The sequence below is a fragment of the Diceros bicornis genome, chromosome 24 (genome assembly GCF_020826845.1).
Source record: "Diceros bicornis minor isolate mBicDic1 chromosome 24, mDicBic1.mat.cur, whole genome shotgun sequence".
NCBI classification, from domain to species: Eukaryota; Metazoa; Chordata; class Mammalia; order Perissodactyla; family Rhinocerotidae; genus Diceros; species Diceros bicornis.
In genome coordinates, this window is record NC_080763.1 from 51,799,847 (window position 1) to 51,812,570 (window position 12,724).

The 12,724-nt window shown below is 44.3% G+C and overlaps 2 pseudogenes and 1 gene segment (V, D, J or C); all 3 read right to left on the bottom strand.

Annotated features, from left to right (window-relative positions):
* Positions 1 to 963: 963 nt before the first annotated feature.
* LOC131421235 (immunoglobulin heavy variable 4-59-like) lies at positions 964 to 1,573 on the bottom strand. The segment is given in 2 exon segments: positions 964 to 1,397; positions 1,484 to 1,573. Coding segments are annotated over 2 exon segments (480 nt in total).
* A 6,940-nt stretch (positions 1,574 to 8,513) lies between these two features.
* LOC131421236 (immunoglobulin heavy variable 4-38-2-like) lies at positions 8,514 to 9,067 on the bottom strand (annotated as a pseudogene).
* A 3,021-nt stretch (positions 9,068 to 12,088) lies between these two features.
* Positions 12,089 to 12,724, bottom strand: part of LOC131421237 (immunoglobulin heavy variable 3-23-like) — a 42,687-nt pseudogene continuing 42,051 nt past the window's right edge.

Consider the following 12,724-nt stretch of genomic DNA (forward strand, 5'->3'; position numbering starts at 1 on the left):
GGGTCAGTAGTTGCCTGTCTGAAGGAAGGGCCCCTGTAGGTGTCACGGGTGCATTCCCTAAGCAGCTACAAGGAAGTTGAAAGGTGCGTAATGCTCCCTCAAGGTTGTTTTTCAGAGCTATGTCGGGAAGAGTTACCAACCTCAACCAGCCTGAACCAGATCGAGCCCCACTGCAAGGGCAGCACCTGCACAGATGACCCGAAAGTGACCAGAGAATGCCCTTTTCCTCATCTCAATACTCTAATCTCTGCCGTAGGAGGAGCCTAGGCTGTATTAGCATAACATGTGGTGTATGTGAGAGCTTGTTTTCAGACTGTGCTTGCACCAGCTAATACCCGCATGTACCCAGCACATACTCCACATGTGACGACAAAACCTCCCTTTTCAATATTCATTCCCCACCCGAAATGAGAGGACCTGATGGCTTCTGTTCAGGGAGATCCATGCTTTTGGAAGTGATTCTGCGTGGTCTCCTATTTGCTGCAAATACACTTAACTTTGTGTGACGACTACTTCTCGTGGAGAGATTGACTTTAACTCACCAGGGAGTGGACTCATGTTGGTTTGGTAGCATGAGGACAGTGTGTAGTGTGAGGGTAGAGGGCCTGAGCTCAGCACACAGGTGCACGGACTGGGCTGGTGCCGCTGTTGTGGGAAATGTTACCCAATCACAGGGAAGAGGAGAGGCATGAGGATGTTCTCTTTGTCAAGAAAGAAAAGCAGGACTGACAGGAACTTGGTGATGGAAATGTTCCTACTCACTGGTGATGTCTCATCTGCAAACAGACAATGTTACTTCCTTATTTGTTGGCTGCAGTGAGAATATGAAAAACTAGAACTCAAAGACACAACACTAATTTTTTCTAAGTGCAGCTGAGAGCATAGAGAGGAAATCCCTGATCCCAACAGGAAGCCCCTTCCCCATCCTCCATGTGCACCTGCTCCTGGGTCTCATCTCTGTGCTCAGTGGGTCTTGAGCGCCCCCTGCAGCCAAGCCCCTGCTGTCTCTCTGCAGGGAGGTTTGTGTCTGGGCTCACACTGACTTCCCATCACTGTGTGTCTAATAATATCTTCCACTTGCTCAGTAATAACTGTGCCTCTTGCACAGTAGTACACGGCCGTGTCCTCAGTGGTCACAGAGCTCAGCTGCAGAGAGAACTGGTTCTTGGACGTGTCAGCAGTGATGGAGATGTGGCTCTGGAAAGCCGAAATGTAGCTTGGGCTCCCTGACCAGTACCCCATCCACTCCAGCCCTTCCCCAGGGCGCTGGCGGATCCAACTCCAATAGTAACTGTCAGTGACAGAGCCCCCGGAGACAGTGCAGGTGAGGGAGAGGGTCTGCGAGGGCTTCACCAGTCCTGGGCCCGACTCCTGCAGCTGCACCTGGGACAGGACACCTGGGGACAAGGAGAATCATTCCCTGTCAGTCACGTACAGTCACAACCATCTCCATAGACCCAGGTCTGACATCTGAGACACTCACCTTGGGGAGCCATCAGCAGGCAAAGGAGAAGACCCAGCAGTCTCATCTTCTTCTAGACCACAGCTTTGCCTTCCCCAGAGACTCAGCTCTGTCTGAAGAGAGAGCTGTGAGCTCCCACAGCCTGAGTGCATTTTACCCCAGAGCTTGAAGAGAAATTTGCATGTGGGGAACTCTGTCCTTATAAGTGGAGGTGGGACTGAGGTCGGGCTCACTTGTTCTATGGGGTCTCCCCTCTTGAACACAAGGAGTGTGTAAGTCTGACATGGGAGAGCACTGAGCGTATATGACGCATTGTAACCAAATCAAAGGACAATCCGCCTGTCTGAGCATCAGAATAAACACTGGACTAGATGAGTAGACTGCAGATATTTTAATTTTTGGATCTTTCAAATAGATATGACAAGGGACCAGCATTCTGTCCAGGTGCACTGGGAAACCAAACACATTAAATATATCCACGCTCAACAAATTTTTATGATCATAATTTCATATACAAATTTTGATATCAAGTTTGTTGTAAATATAATTGCAAACTGAAAGATAGTTCTTCCCAGCTTCTATTTACTTTAATTTAAGCACTTAATGGCATTACTTTTATCTGAGCAGATCACATCTTCAAAGCATAGGCAGGATTAGAGATCCTTGATTGTGGATGTTGGCAATTTAATAATTGTGGATTGTTTATTTTTATTGGGTAGTCAACGTTAATTATATAGTCTGTTTCAAATTCCTTATAAGTTGTATTTACTTTACTCATATTCTTCTAATCTGTTGCATTCTATCAATTTTCTTAAAATAAACTCTCAAATATACATCATTGTTTTCCGTTTGCGTGCAAATCAGTGTATTGCCTTTTGAAGACCTGTGCTTTCTGTGTCATATCTAAGAAACACTAGGCTTATCCAAGTCACACATAGTCTGTTCCATTGATCTGTGTGTCTCTCCTCCCTAGTGCCCACGGTGCTAATGCTTGCAGCTATATGATAACTGTCTTCCAACTTTTACAAGATCTTCAATGATATTTAAACATGACAAAATCTGTTGATGGGAATGTGTTTCTGGAGGGCCCCGAGAAGGGTTGCAGATGGAATCTACATCCCTTTCTCAACCATTATTGTAGGTACCAGGCAGCACACATCCTATTCTGAGGATTTAGGTCTCTGCATCCTTTGTTACTGATGGAAACAAAAGACAAGTGACACCATTCCTGGAACTCGGGGACTCTGGGGAGGTGGACATGGGGCTGTTTGAGTCACACAGGTGTATGCTTCACGACGATACAGCCCCGTCCTCATTTCCTCACTGTCTATTCGGATCCATTCTGTTGGGTTTGAATGACCACAGCCATTCCCAACACGGAGTGGAGAGCAGTGACTCCATCCCAGGACAGGACCAAGAAAGGTCTCGCTCCTCCTTGCTCAAGGAGATGCACAGAGGCTGAGCCCAGACTACACAGGACTTGGGCTGGTGCTTAGATCTCAGCCCCATGACCCTGAGAGAGCCGTCCACCTCTGTTCTGGTGGAAGAACCAGGAACAGGGGAAGAAAAAGCATTTAGAAACATAAGACTATGGTTGAGTTGAAAAATGGAAAGCACATGTCTCTCGTTGTAACATCTGGACACCATATGGAGGATTTGAATGAAGAGGAGAGATTTTAAAGTCAACAGAATGGATTTTTCACCATTTCGATTTCTCTAATCCACCACATAACTTCTCTTTGTTCTGTCCTGAACCACACACTGGCACACTGTTACGCAATCCTCCTCGGGTCTCTGAGTCAGATGGAAAGACACTGGGGTGGTGCAGGGGATCCCAGGACACAGACCAGGGTCCAGAGGGAAATTCATGGTGTCTAACTTCTTCCTCTTGACACTGCCCTCTGCCCACAGGGGAGAGATGTTCACTCTAAAGCATCAAACTCCTGAGTTTGAAAGACAAGTAGTGACCCCAGGTCTTGAGGCAGGGGACCTGCCGGGAGAAAGAAAGCCCCACCCTGAGAGGACACTCCCTCCTCAGCCTCCCCCTGCACCTGCTCCTGAGGCTGGGCACCTGTGCTTGCCAGGTCCAGAGAGAACCACAGCCCAGGCACTCCTGGACACATGAGGGGTCAGACTGGGATCGGGAGTCCACAGCATTCTCCCACTGTCTTCATCTCCACTGTGACATGCTACTCAGATCTAGTCTGGGGGTTAGTAGGAAATGCACTGTTGTAAATGTGTTATTACCAGGTATCTTATTTACGTAAGACGTTAACAGTAGGGAATTTGGAAATGGGTATATGGGAACACTGTGTATTTTCTTTACAATTATCTGTAAACATGTAATTATTCCAAATCAAAAGTGTACAATAGGTAAAGACCACAATCAAAAATAAAAGTCACAAGAACTTATAGAATAGATTTCTGAGAATGATAGTATTACAATCATAATTTTGAATATTTATTTGAGGAGATAATGTCAAATGACCATCTATAAAGGTGACAAAATACATGTATGTTCATAAATAAACATAAAGCACCTAATCCTACACTCCATAGATTGAGGTGCTATTTATACATTTGTTTTATTTCTTTCCTTCCATGACGGTTGAAATGTTTTATTATCATTAGTGTTTCCTTGATCAATAGTGAGTACATGTGCATTGTGCCTTTCTCAATTTTATACTGACATTTTGTTAATTTTATAGTGACCTTTTCTTTTTCAAACAATTTAAAGTATTTTGTTCATTATTAGGACGACAGCTCTGTATGCCTTAGGCATCGGAACTACCATTCACAATCTCTCTATGATTTTTCTACTACGTCAGATTCTATTATTTCTTACCTTGTTAAAAGTTAGATTTATGTACTCAAATATGTTTTTAAATGTATTTGAAAATCTCACAATCTTCTTTCCCAATATGCGTACCTTTTATTTCCTTTTCTTGTCCTATTGCATTAGGGAAACTTTCCAGGACAGTGTTGAAGAGGATTGGTGAGAGTGGACATGCCTGCATTTTCCTGATCTTAGAGAGAAAGCTGTAGTTTCTCACCATTAAGTATGAAGTTAGCTGTAGGTTTTCTTTTTTTTATATTCTCTATTAATTTGATTAATTTCCGCTTTATTCCTAGTTTACTGAGAGTTTTTACCCTGAATGGGTGTTGGATTGTGTCAAATAGTTTTCCTGCATCTATTGGCATGATAATTTGATGTCTTACTATGGATTGATGGATTACATTAATTTATTTCAAATGTTCAACTAGCCTTGTAGACCTGATAGAAATCCTACTTGGTCCTGATGGATAATTCTTTTTATACATTTGTGAAATTGCTAATATTTGTTGAGGACTTTTGCATCTATGCTGATGCGTGATATTGGCGTCTGCTCGTCTTGTCTTGTAATGTCTTTGCCTGGTTTTGGTGCTGGGTGATCCTGGCCTCATAGAATGAGTCAGCCAGTATTCCCTCTGCTACTGTCATCTGGAAGAGATTGTAGTGACTTGGTATAATCTATTCCTTAAATGTTTGGTTAAACTCATCAATGACTCTATCCGGGCCTGATGATTTCTGTTTTGGAATGTTGTTAATTATTGATTCAATTTCTTTACTAGATATAGGTCTATTAAGATGGACTATTCTTCTTGTGTGAGTTTTGGCAGATTGTGTCTCTCACGGAATTGGTCCATTTCATCCAGGTTAAAAGATTTGGGCCCTAGGGATTTTCTAGTGTTTCTTTATTATCCTTTTAATGTCCATGGAATCAGTAGCAACGTCCCGTACCACTTCTGATAGTAATAATCTGTGTCCTCTCTTTTTTCTTAGTTGGAGTGTCTGGAGGTTTTTCAACTTCACTGATCTTTTCAAAGAACCAACATTTGGTTTGTTCGTTTTCTCTGTTGATTTTCTGTTTTCAGTTACATTGGTTAGTGTTGTATTTTTTATATCATTTTTCTTCAGCTTACTTTGTATTTGATCTGCTTTTCTTTTTCTAGTTTTCTATGGTGAAAACTTAGATTATTAATTTTAGATCTTTCTTATTTTCAAATATACGCATTTAGTGCTATAAATTTACCTCTAAGCTCTGCTTCTGCTGCCTCTCACTTTTCTTGGTAAATTGTTTTCATTTTCATTTACTCCAAGTTTAAATTTATTTTGAGAATGCTTCCTTTACCTTATGTAATTTACGATGAGTTTAATCTCCACATATTTGGGGAATTTTCCACTTATCTTCTGTTATTTATTTCTAGTTTTATCCCACTGTGTTCTGAGAGCAGACACTGTATGAGTCTACTCTTTTACATTTGGTGTGGTCTGTTCTATGGCCCTGCATGTGGTCTCTCTTGGTCAACGTTCCATGTGAGCTTGGGAAGCGTGTGTGTTCTGCTATTGTTGCATCAACTTGTCTACAGGTATCAATTGTATCCAGTTGATTTATGGTGTCATTGGTTGCATGTATGTTCTTCCTGATTTTCTGTCTCCTGTATATGACTGTTTCTGAGAAAGGGGTGTTGAAGTCTCCTACTATAGAAGCAGATTCATCCATTTCTCTTGGCAGTTCTGTTGTGTTTTGCTTCACATATACTGATTCTCTCTTGTTAGGTGCATACAAGCTAGGGATTGTTGTGTCTTCTTGGAGAATTGGCCCTGGACCATTATACGATGCCCTTCTTCATCCCTGATAACTTTGTTTCACCTCTTCTGTGACTGAAATCAGTATAACTGCTCTTGCTTTCATCTTTCTTTTTTTTTTTTTTTCTGATGAGGAAGATTAAACTTGAACTAACATCTGTGGCCAATCCTCCTCTTTTAGCTGAGAAAGACTGGTCCTGGGCTGACATCCATGCCCATCTTCCTTTTCTTTATATGTGGGAGGCCTCCACAGCGTGGCTTGATAAGCGGTGTTCAGGTCCACACCCGGGATGTGAACCTGAAAACCACAGGCCGTGAAAGTGGAACACACAAACTCAACCACTCTGCCTCCAGGCAGGCCCCTCCTGCTTTCTCTTGATTAGTGTTACCACGATACATCTCTCTCCATCTGTCTACTTTTATTCTATATGTGTCTTTATTTTTAAAGTGTGTTTCTTGTAGACAACAAATTCTTGTGTCTGGATTTTTGGTTCACTTTGATAAGCATTGTCTTTTATTTGTTGCCTTTAGACTGTTGAGGTTCAAAGTGATTATTGATGCACATATGCATTAATTTCTACCATAGTCATTACTGTTTTATTTGTTGCACTAGTTCTTTGTTCCTATTTTTGTCTTCCACTACCTTTTACCTTTCATGGTTTTAATTGAGTATTTCATGATACCATTTTCTCTCTTTTATTGACGTATCGGTATTTCCTTTGAATGCATCTTATCTAGAATTTAATGAATGAGTTAGAATTATAAATTTATTTTAATTTCAAATACATTTACTTTAAATATAATTTAAGCTGAATTCATTTTAGAGGGAAGTTTGCACTACTGAGCCTTCTACTCCTCTGACTACAAAATGACCAGCATTCAATCAACTACAAAGAGGCATATGAAGAAACAGTGATAAATGGATAATAATCAAATGAAAAGATGGAAAAGAAGAGACACAACGGTGATTCCAAGATGGAGAAGTCAAAGACTGCACTATAAATGTGTTTAATATGCTCAAGAAAATATAAAAACTGGAGGATTAAATACGTAAAAGAATAGACATGTAAACCAACAACTAAATTGTATAACAGGGATCAAGTGGTCATTTTAGTTATAAGAAATACGGTATCTGAAATTAGCAACAAAAAAGGCAACGGGTGAGTTAACAACAGATGAAATTCAAGAGGAAATGAAAATGAGTGAGGAAAAATCAGTGCATATTTTCTTTACTTTGAAAGGTATTTTGCAGCAAAAATGATAATAAATTTTCATCATCCCTGCTATCCCCCAGGTGAAATCTGACCACCTGGGCTCCCTTAACCAAGAATCTTGTGGAGTCGATCTAGCCAGATTCCCAGCCTTGATGTCTCCCTTTCATAATTTTCCATCCACTCCCCCTCCATGATCCTTGGCCATAAATGTCCACTTGTCCCTGCTGTGATGGCATTGAGCCAAGTTTCCAGGGCTGCCTCAAATGCACAGTGAGTTTCATCTTCCTCCTACTTGGATTGAATGTCTATTTGATACATTAGCACTGAGCTCATGGCCAAGGGAAGGATAAGTCGTGCCTGAATATAGCTTATCACCATATGTATTTTCTCCTTAAGGCACTTCACAGCCTCTGTGTGTGTAGGAACACCAGTCAGCACCTCAGCAGTGTGCATGGGGCCACTTTAAACAGGGAAACTGCCAATTAAAAGCACAAAAATGTGAAAAACATGGCACCCAGTTGAACCCCAAGGGGACTTTAATATCTGATGGAGCCGAAAAAAGAAGGCAGAAAACCACCTTGTGTGACTTCAGCTGGGAATTTGTGTGTGTTGTGTGACTCAAAATACTGGCCGCTCTGTAAGTTTCCATGAATGCCCACGAATACAATGACAGTTTTTATCTCGAGGAGCACGTAAATGTTAGTGAAGAGGTAAATTTCAAATATGGAATCCGTGAATACTGAGGATCATTGTGTACCCAATATCGGGGCACTCTGGCATTACAAGTCTGTGATGGTGCACATTGCACAATTGTCAACCTACCTGTGCAGTGCTCACAAGGCTGGAGGGTGTGACTCCTCCTTCCTCATGTACAAAAACAGACGCGAAGAACAATTTACACGGGATTTAATATCCCCTCGGCCTTCTCAGGATGTTCACCAAGTTGCAAGACTTCAGACTCAAATTGAAAGCTACGGTTACACTAGTGTTGTATGTAGTTACTTCGAGAAGAAGAAAAATAAGGAGAAATGACCCACACTAATTCCTTAATAAAAAATAATATTATCTTCTGAAAGTGACATAAAACACAACATTGACAACATAGGACCTAGAAGAAGGTCTCTGGTGGAGTTCCTGGGCAGGAAGAGGAAACCACAGATTCTAACTAGAATCCCCTCCCAGCCTCTCTCTTCACCTGCTCCAGGGCTCAGCCCTGTACTCGGTGGGTTCTGACCGCCCTCTGGTGGTCGTGAGCATGCCCTGAAGCCCAGCCCCTCCTGTCTCCTGATGGAGGTTTGTGTCCGGGCTCACTCTGACTTCCCCTCACTGTGTCTCCTGCACAGTAATACACGGCCGTGGCGTCGCCTGTCAGGCTGCTCAGCGTTAAATAAACTTGGCTCTTGGAGGCGTCCCTGGTGATGCTGAGTCGGGACTTCAGAGTTGGCTTATAGTATGCGCTTCCACTACCTGATATAACACCAACCCATTCCAGCCCTTTTCCTGGAGCCTGGCGGATACAGCCCACACCATAACTGGTTAAAAAGAATCCAGAGACAGTGCAGGTGAGGGAGAGGGTCTGCGAGGGCTTACCAGGCCAGGTCCCGACTCCTGCAGCTGCACCTGGGACAGGACACCTGGGGACAGAGAGAAACACAGTGAGTCATGTGCTCAGATGCAGTGTCCCCCCCTTCATAATGAGTCCCTCAGTCACTCACATCCGGGAGCTGCCACCAGAAAGAGGAAGAACCACAGGTGATTCATGTTGCTCCAGATGAGATCTATGATCCAGAAAATATGTTCAAGGTTGAGGAGGAACCCAAATTTAAGTGACTGTGTACTTTGTTTTCATGTGATGACCTAAGTGGAGATTTGCATAAGGGAGGTGCCTTTCTATAAAAAGAAGAAAGAAAGTAGGAGAGTCCTTGTCTCTGGGGCTCCGCTGGGAGGGGGATGCTGACTCCCTCAGAGAGCTCAGTCCTCTCTGGGCTGCCCCTCACCATGCCCAGGGGCCTCTTCTTCCAGGCCAGGGAATGTGCTGGAAGAGCTTATCAGGAGATGGGATGAGGTCAGGGATGAACGGCAGCTTTGGGAACAGAGTCACTGTGCCTCTACTCGCATGGAGATGTGAGTATCTTCATTTATCAAATACCCACCTCACATCCAGTGCCGTCTAAATTGTCGGATATCCATTCCCATTCTCTTCCCCTCTGCATTATCTCATGTTTATTTATTTGATACTCATAATTAGAGGATACCATGTAAATGTAATTATCACATTGAATTCAGACAAAGCTGGGTACAGTCCCATGTTTACCAGAATTCACAACGGCTTTATTAACTCACTTATCTGAGGTGAACAGTTCTTCACCTGAATCAGCTTCACTCCTAAGTTTACTCAAAGGTTGCTATGGAGGCGGATTTAGTTATAACACGAAATATGCAGATTATTTTGGGGACAAGGTACACATGTCTGCTGAGATGGTCATCTTTCCTAGCACTGTGGACATGGCCAGTAGGGCCCTAATCCTGCTTTTTCCTGTGCACAACTGAGTCTCTGCAAGAGCACCGTGAGCCTCAGGACTCTGTCCCTTGGGGTGGACACTGAGGAATTCCCAGCCCTTCTCAGGACCACACACAGACAGCTGGTGGAAGCTCTTCAGCACTCGGTATGTTGGGCCAGAACCTGGCCTCAGTGGACAGACTTACACATTCTAGAAGTATCTATGTATTGCTGTTGTGTCACTGGCAGTGAATTTTGAATTCAGTGAACATGGTTTCCACCATACTGGGTGAGAGAACATGCATGATTCTAGGAAATTCACCTTCACAGTGACTGCCTTGCAGAAGAGACCAGCTCCTCATGGGCAGAGGGAGGCTCCCTCCTCAGGAAGCAGGTTCCCTTGAAGACCCCACCTGAGAGCTGCTTTCCCGATCCCTCTGTCATTGATTCCCGGGGCTGTGTCTGAGATCATTGAGTAAGTGGTGGTGGAGAGCAGACCACAGGCCCTAGATCACAGCTGAGGGCTCTGGTCTCCATGTGAGGACCTCACATCAGCTCTGCCAGGGGGGCCTGTGGCCGTGTGGGCACAACCAGGAATGTCACTCACTTCCTTCTGCTCACCCTTCCTGCTTCACAGAAAACTTCAAATGGGAGCTTGACTTTACTAATTATACAAAAGTACCTGATTACTTAGAGAATAAAGAAGATAGAGATATGGACTGGGGAATTCAGAAATTATAAGCCTTAAATAAATAGAAATGACCTCAGGAGTTCTCTTTGGAAAATAACAAAGCAAACACTGACAACCTGCTTATTTGTAATCTCATGAGAATATACCTTCTACTAACATGTATATTTAAACCTGTGTGTGTGAAGAGAGAGACAATGATGACATTTTCATAGTGTATTCATAATTCTTCAAGTCTTTAAATAAGTACAGGGCCTGGTCCTTGATGACCATGCGGGATGGATAAAACAGCGTGAAGCACTGAGGCCCTGTCTGCGTCCCTCTACTCCTTCCTCCCGTGAGGAATGGGGGTCTGCATGGTGGGGGGTGATCGTGGGGACGGGGACCCCTGAAGAAGTCTGTGTGAAGATTGATCTACGTGATCTCAGGTTCTGTGGGAAAAGAATGCCAGGGACTTAATTTCCTACTCACCATTTATTCTTCCATAAACCAATCTGTCCTCCTGGTGAATAAAGGAGCAGGTGGGTTTGACTTCAGGTGTTATTATTGTGATTAATATTGTTGTCACTTCCATTGTGCCTGGTTCTCAGGACAGCAGCAATCCCAGAACAGAATGTTGTCATCATAACATCAGTTGTGTGTGGGTTCAGTTCACAATTCCAGACACAGTCAGCAGATGAAGAATATACACATGTTCCTGGGTGAGGAGGACCCTGAACGTGAGTAAACGAGAGCTGTGGTTTCATCAGGCTGCCCAAGTGGCGCTTTACATGTGGGAGCTGACTCCCATGAAAATGGGAAAAGGAGCATGGGAGTCCTTATTCCTGGGCCTCTCCCTGGGAGGAGGGTGCCACCTGTGCCCTGGGAGACCTTAGTGCTCGCTCTGGGGTCCTCCTTCACCAAGACCAGGGTCACCTTCTTCCCCTGCAGGAAGCGTGCTGAAGGAGCTGCTCAGGGAGACGCATGCGGGCAGAAGGAGGGGCTGTTTTGAGAACAGCACCATCCTCCCTCTGCTCACAGGGACGTTTATACGTTTATCAAATACTCCCCACAAATCCAGGGGCTCTAAATTGTCAGATAGCCACTCCATTCCCTTCTCCATTATCTCATGTCTAAAATATTGGAAGCTGGTGAAATATTGATCCTCAATGACTGGAAACATCTTGTCTGGAAACAGAGAATGATATTTACTCCTTCCTCTCCTGCAGTGAGAAAGTGAGAACACAGAGCCACAAAACAGAAGGCAAAAGAGTCCCTGGTAACATCAGAGAGCTAGAAGAGGAGAGAAAATCCATGGTCACAACAGGAAACCTGTTCTCAGCCCCTCAGCGCAACTGTTCCTGGGGTAAGTTCCCTCATTCACTGGGTACTGAACACCCCTGGTTGTCCTGATCCTCACTGGTGGTCCTGAGTGCCCTGCAGCCCACCCCTTCCGCTCTCTGTGTCTCTCCCACATTAAAACATGACTATTTCCTTGGTGGTCACAGAGCTCACCTGCAGGGAGAAGTGGTTCTTGGATGTGTCCCTGGATGGTGCCTCGACTTCTGAGGGACAGAATATATTCTGTGCTCCCACTACAATCGATGCACCCCATCTACTCCAGCTCCTTTCCTGGGGGCTGACGATCCAGCTCCAGCAAAAACACTGGTGATGGAGTAACTGGAGAAAGCACAGGGGAGGGAGACGCTTTTGATGGCTTCACCAGGCTGGGCCCCGATTCCTGCAGCTGCACCTGGGACGGGACACCTGGGGACAAAGAAAAACACAGTGAGTCATGTGCTCAGATGCAGTGGCCCCATATCTCCATGTCTGAGTCCCAGAGTCACAAACATCTGGGAGCTGCCACCAGAGAGAGGAAGAACCACAGGTGCTTCATGTTCTTGCAGGTGAGGTCCATGACTCCTGACAATACTGTCCACGGTGAAGAAGAACATGAATTTAAGCAAATGTGTGCAGTGATTTATCCAGTTGTCTAAGTGGTGATTTCCATGTGGGAGGCATCTTTGTATGTAAAGACAGATGGGGACAAGGGGAGGTTTCTGTCTCTGGGGCTCCCCTGGGAGGGTGACGCTGGCTGTGCCCTCAGAGGACTCAGGATTACACTGCGCTCCCCTCACCATGCCAAGAGTTCTTTAATTCCAGGTCAGAACAAGTGCAGAAGGAGATGGTCAGTGAGCTGGATGTAGCCCAGGATGGAAGCTGGCTGTAGGAAGAGGGTCAACACGCCTCT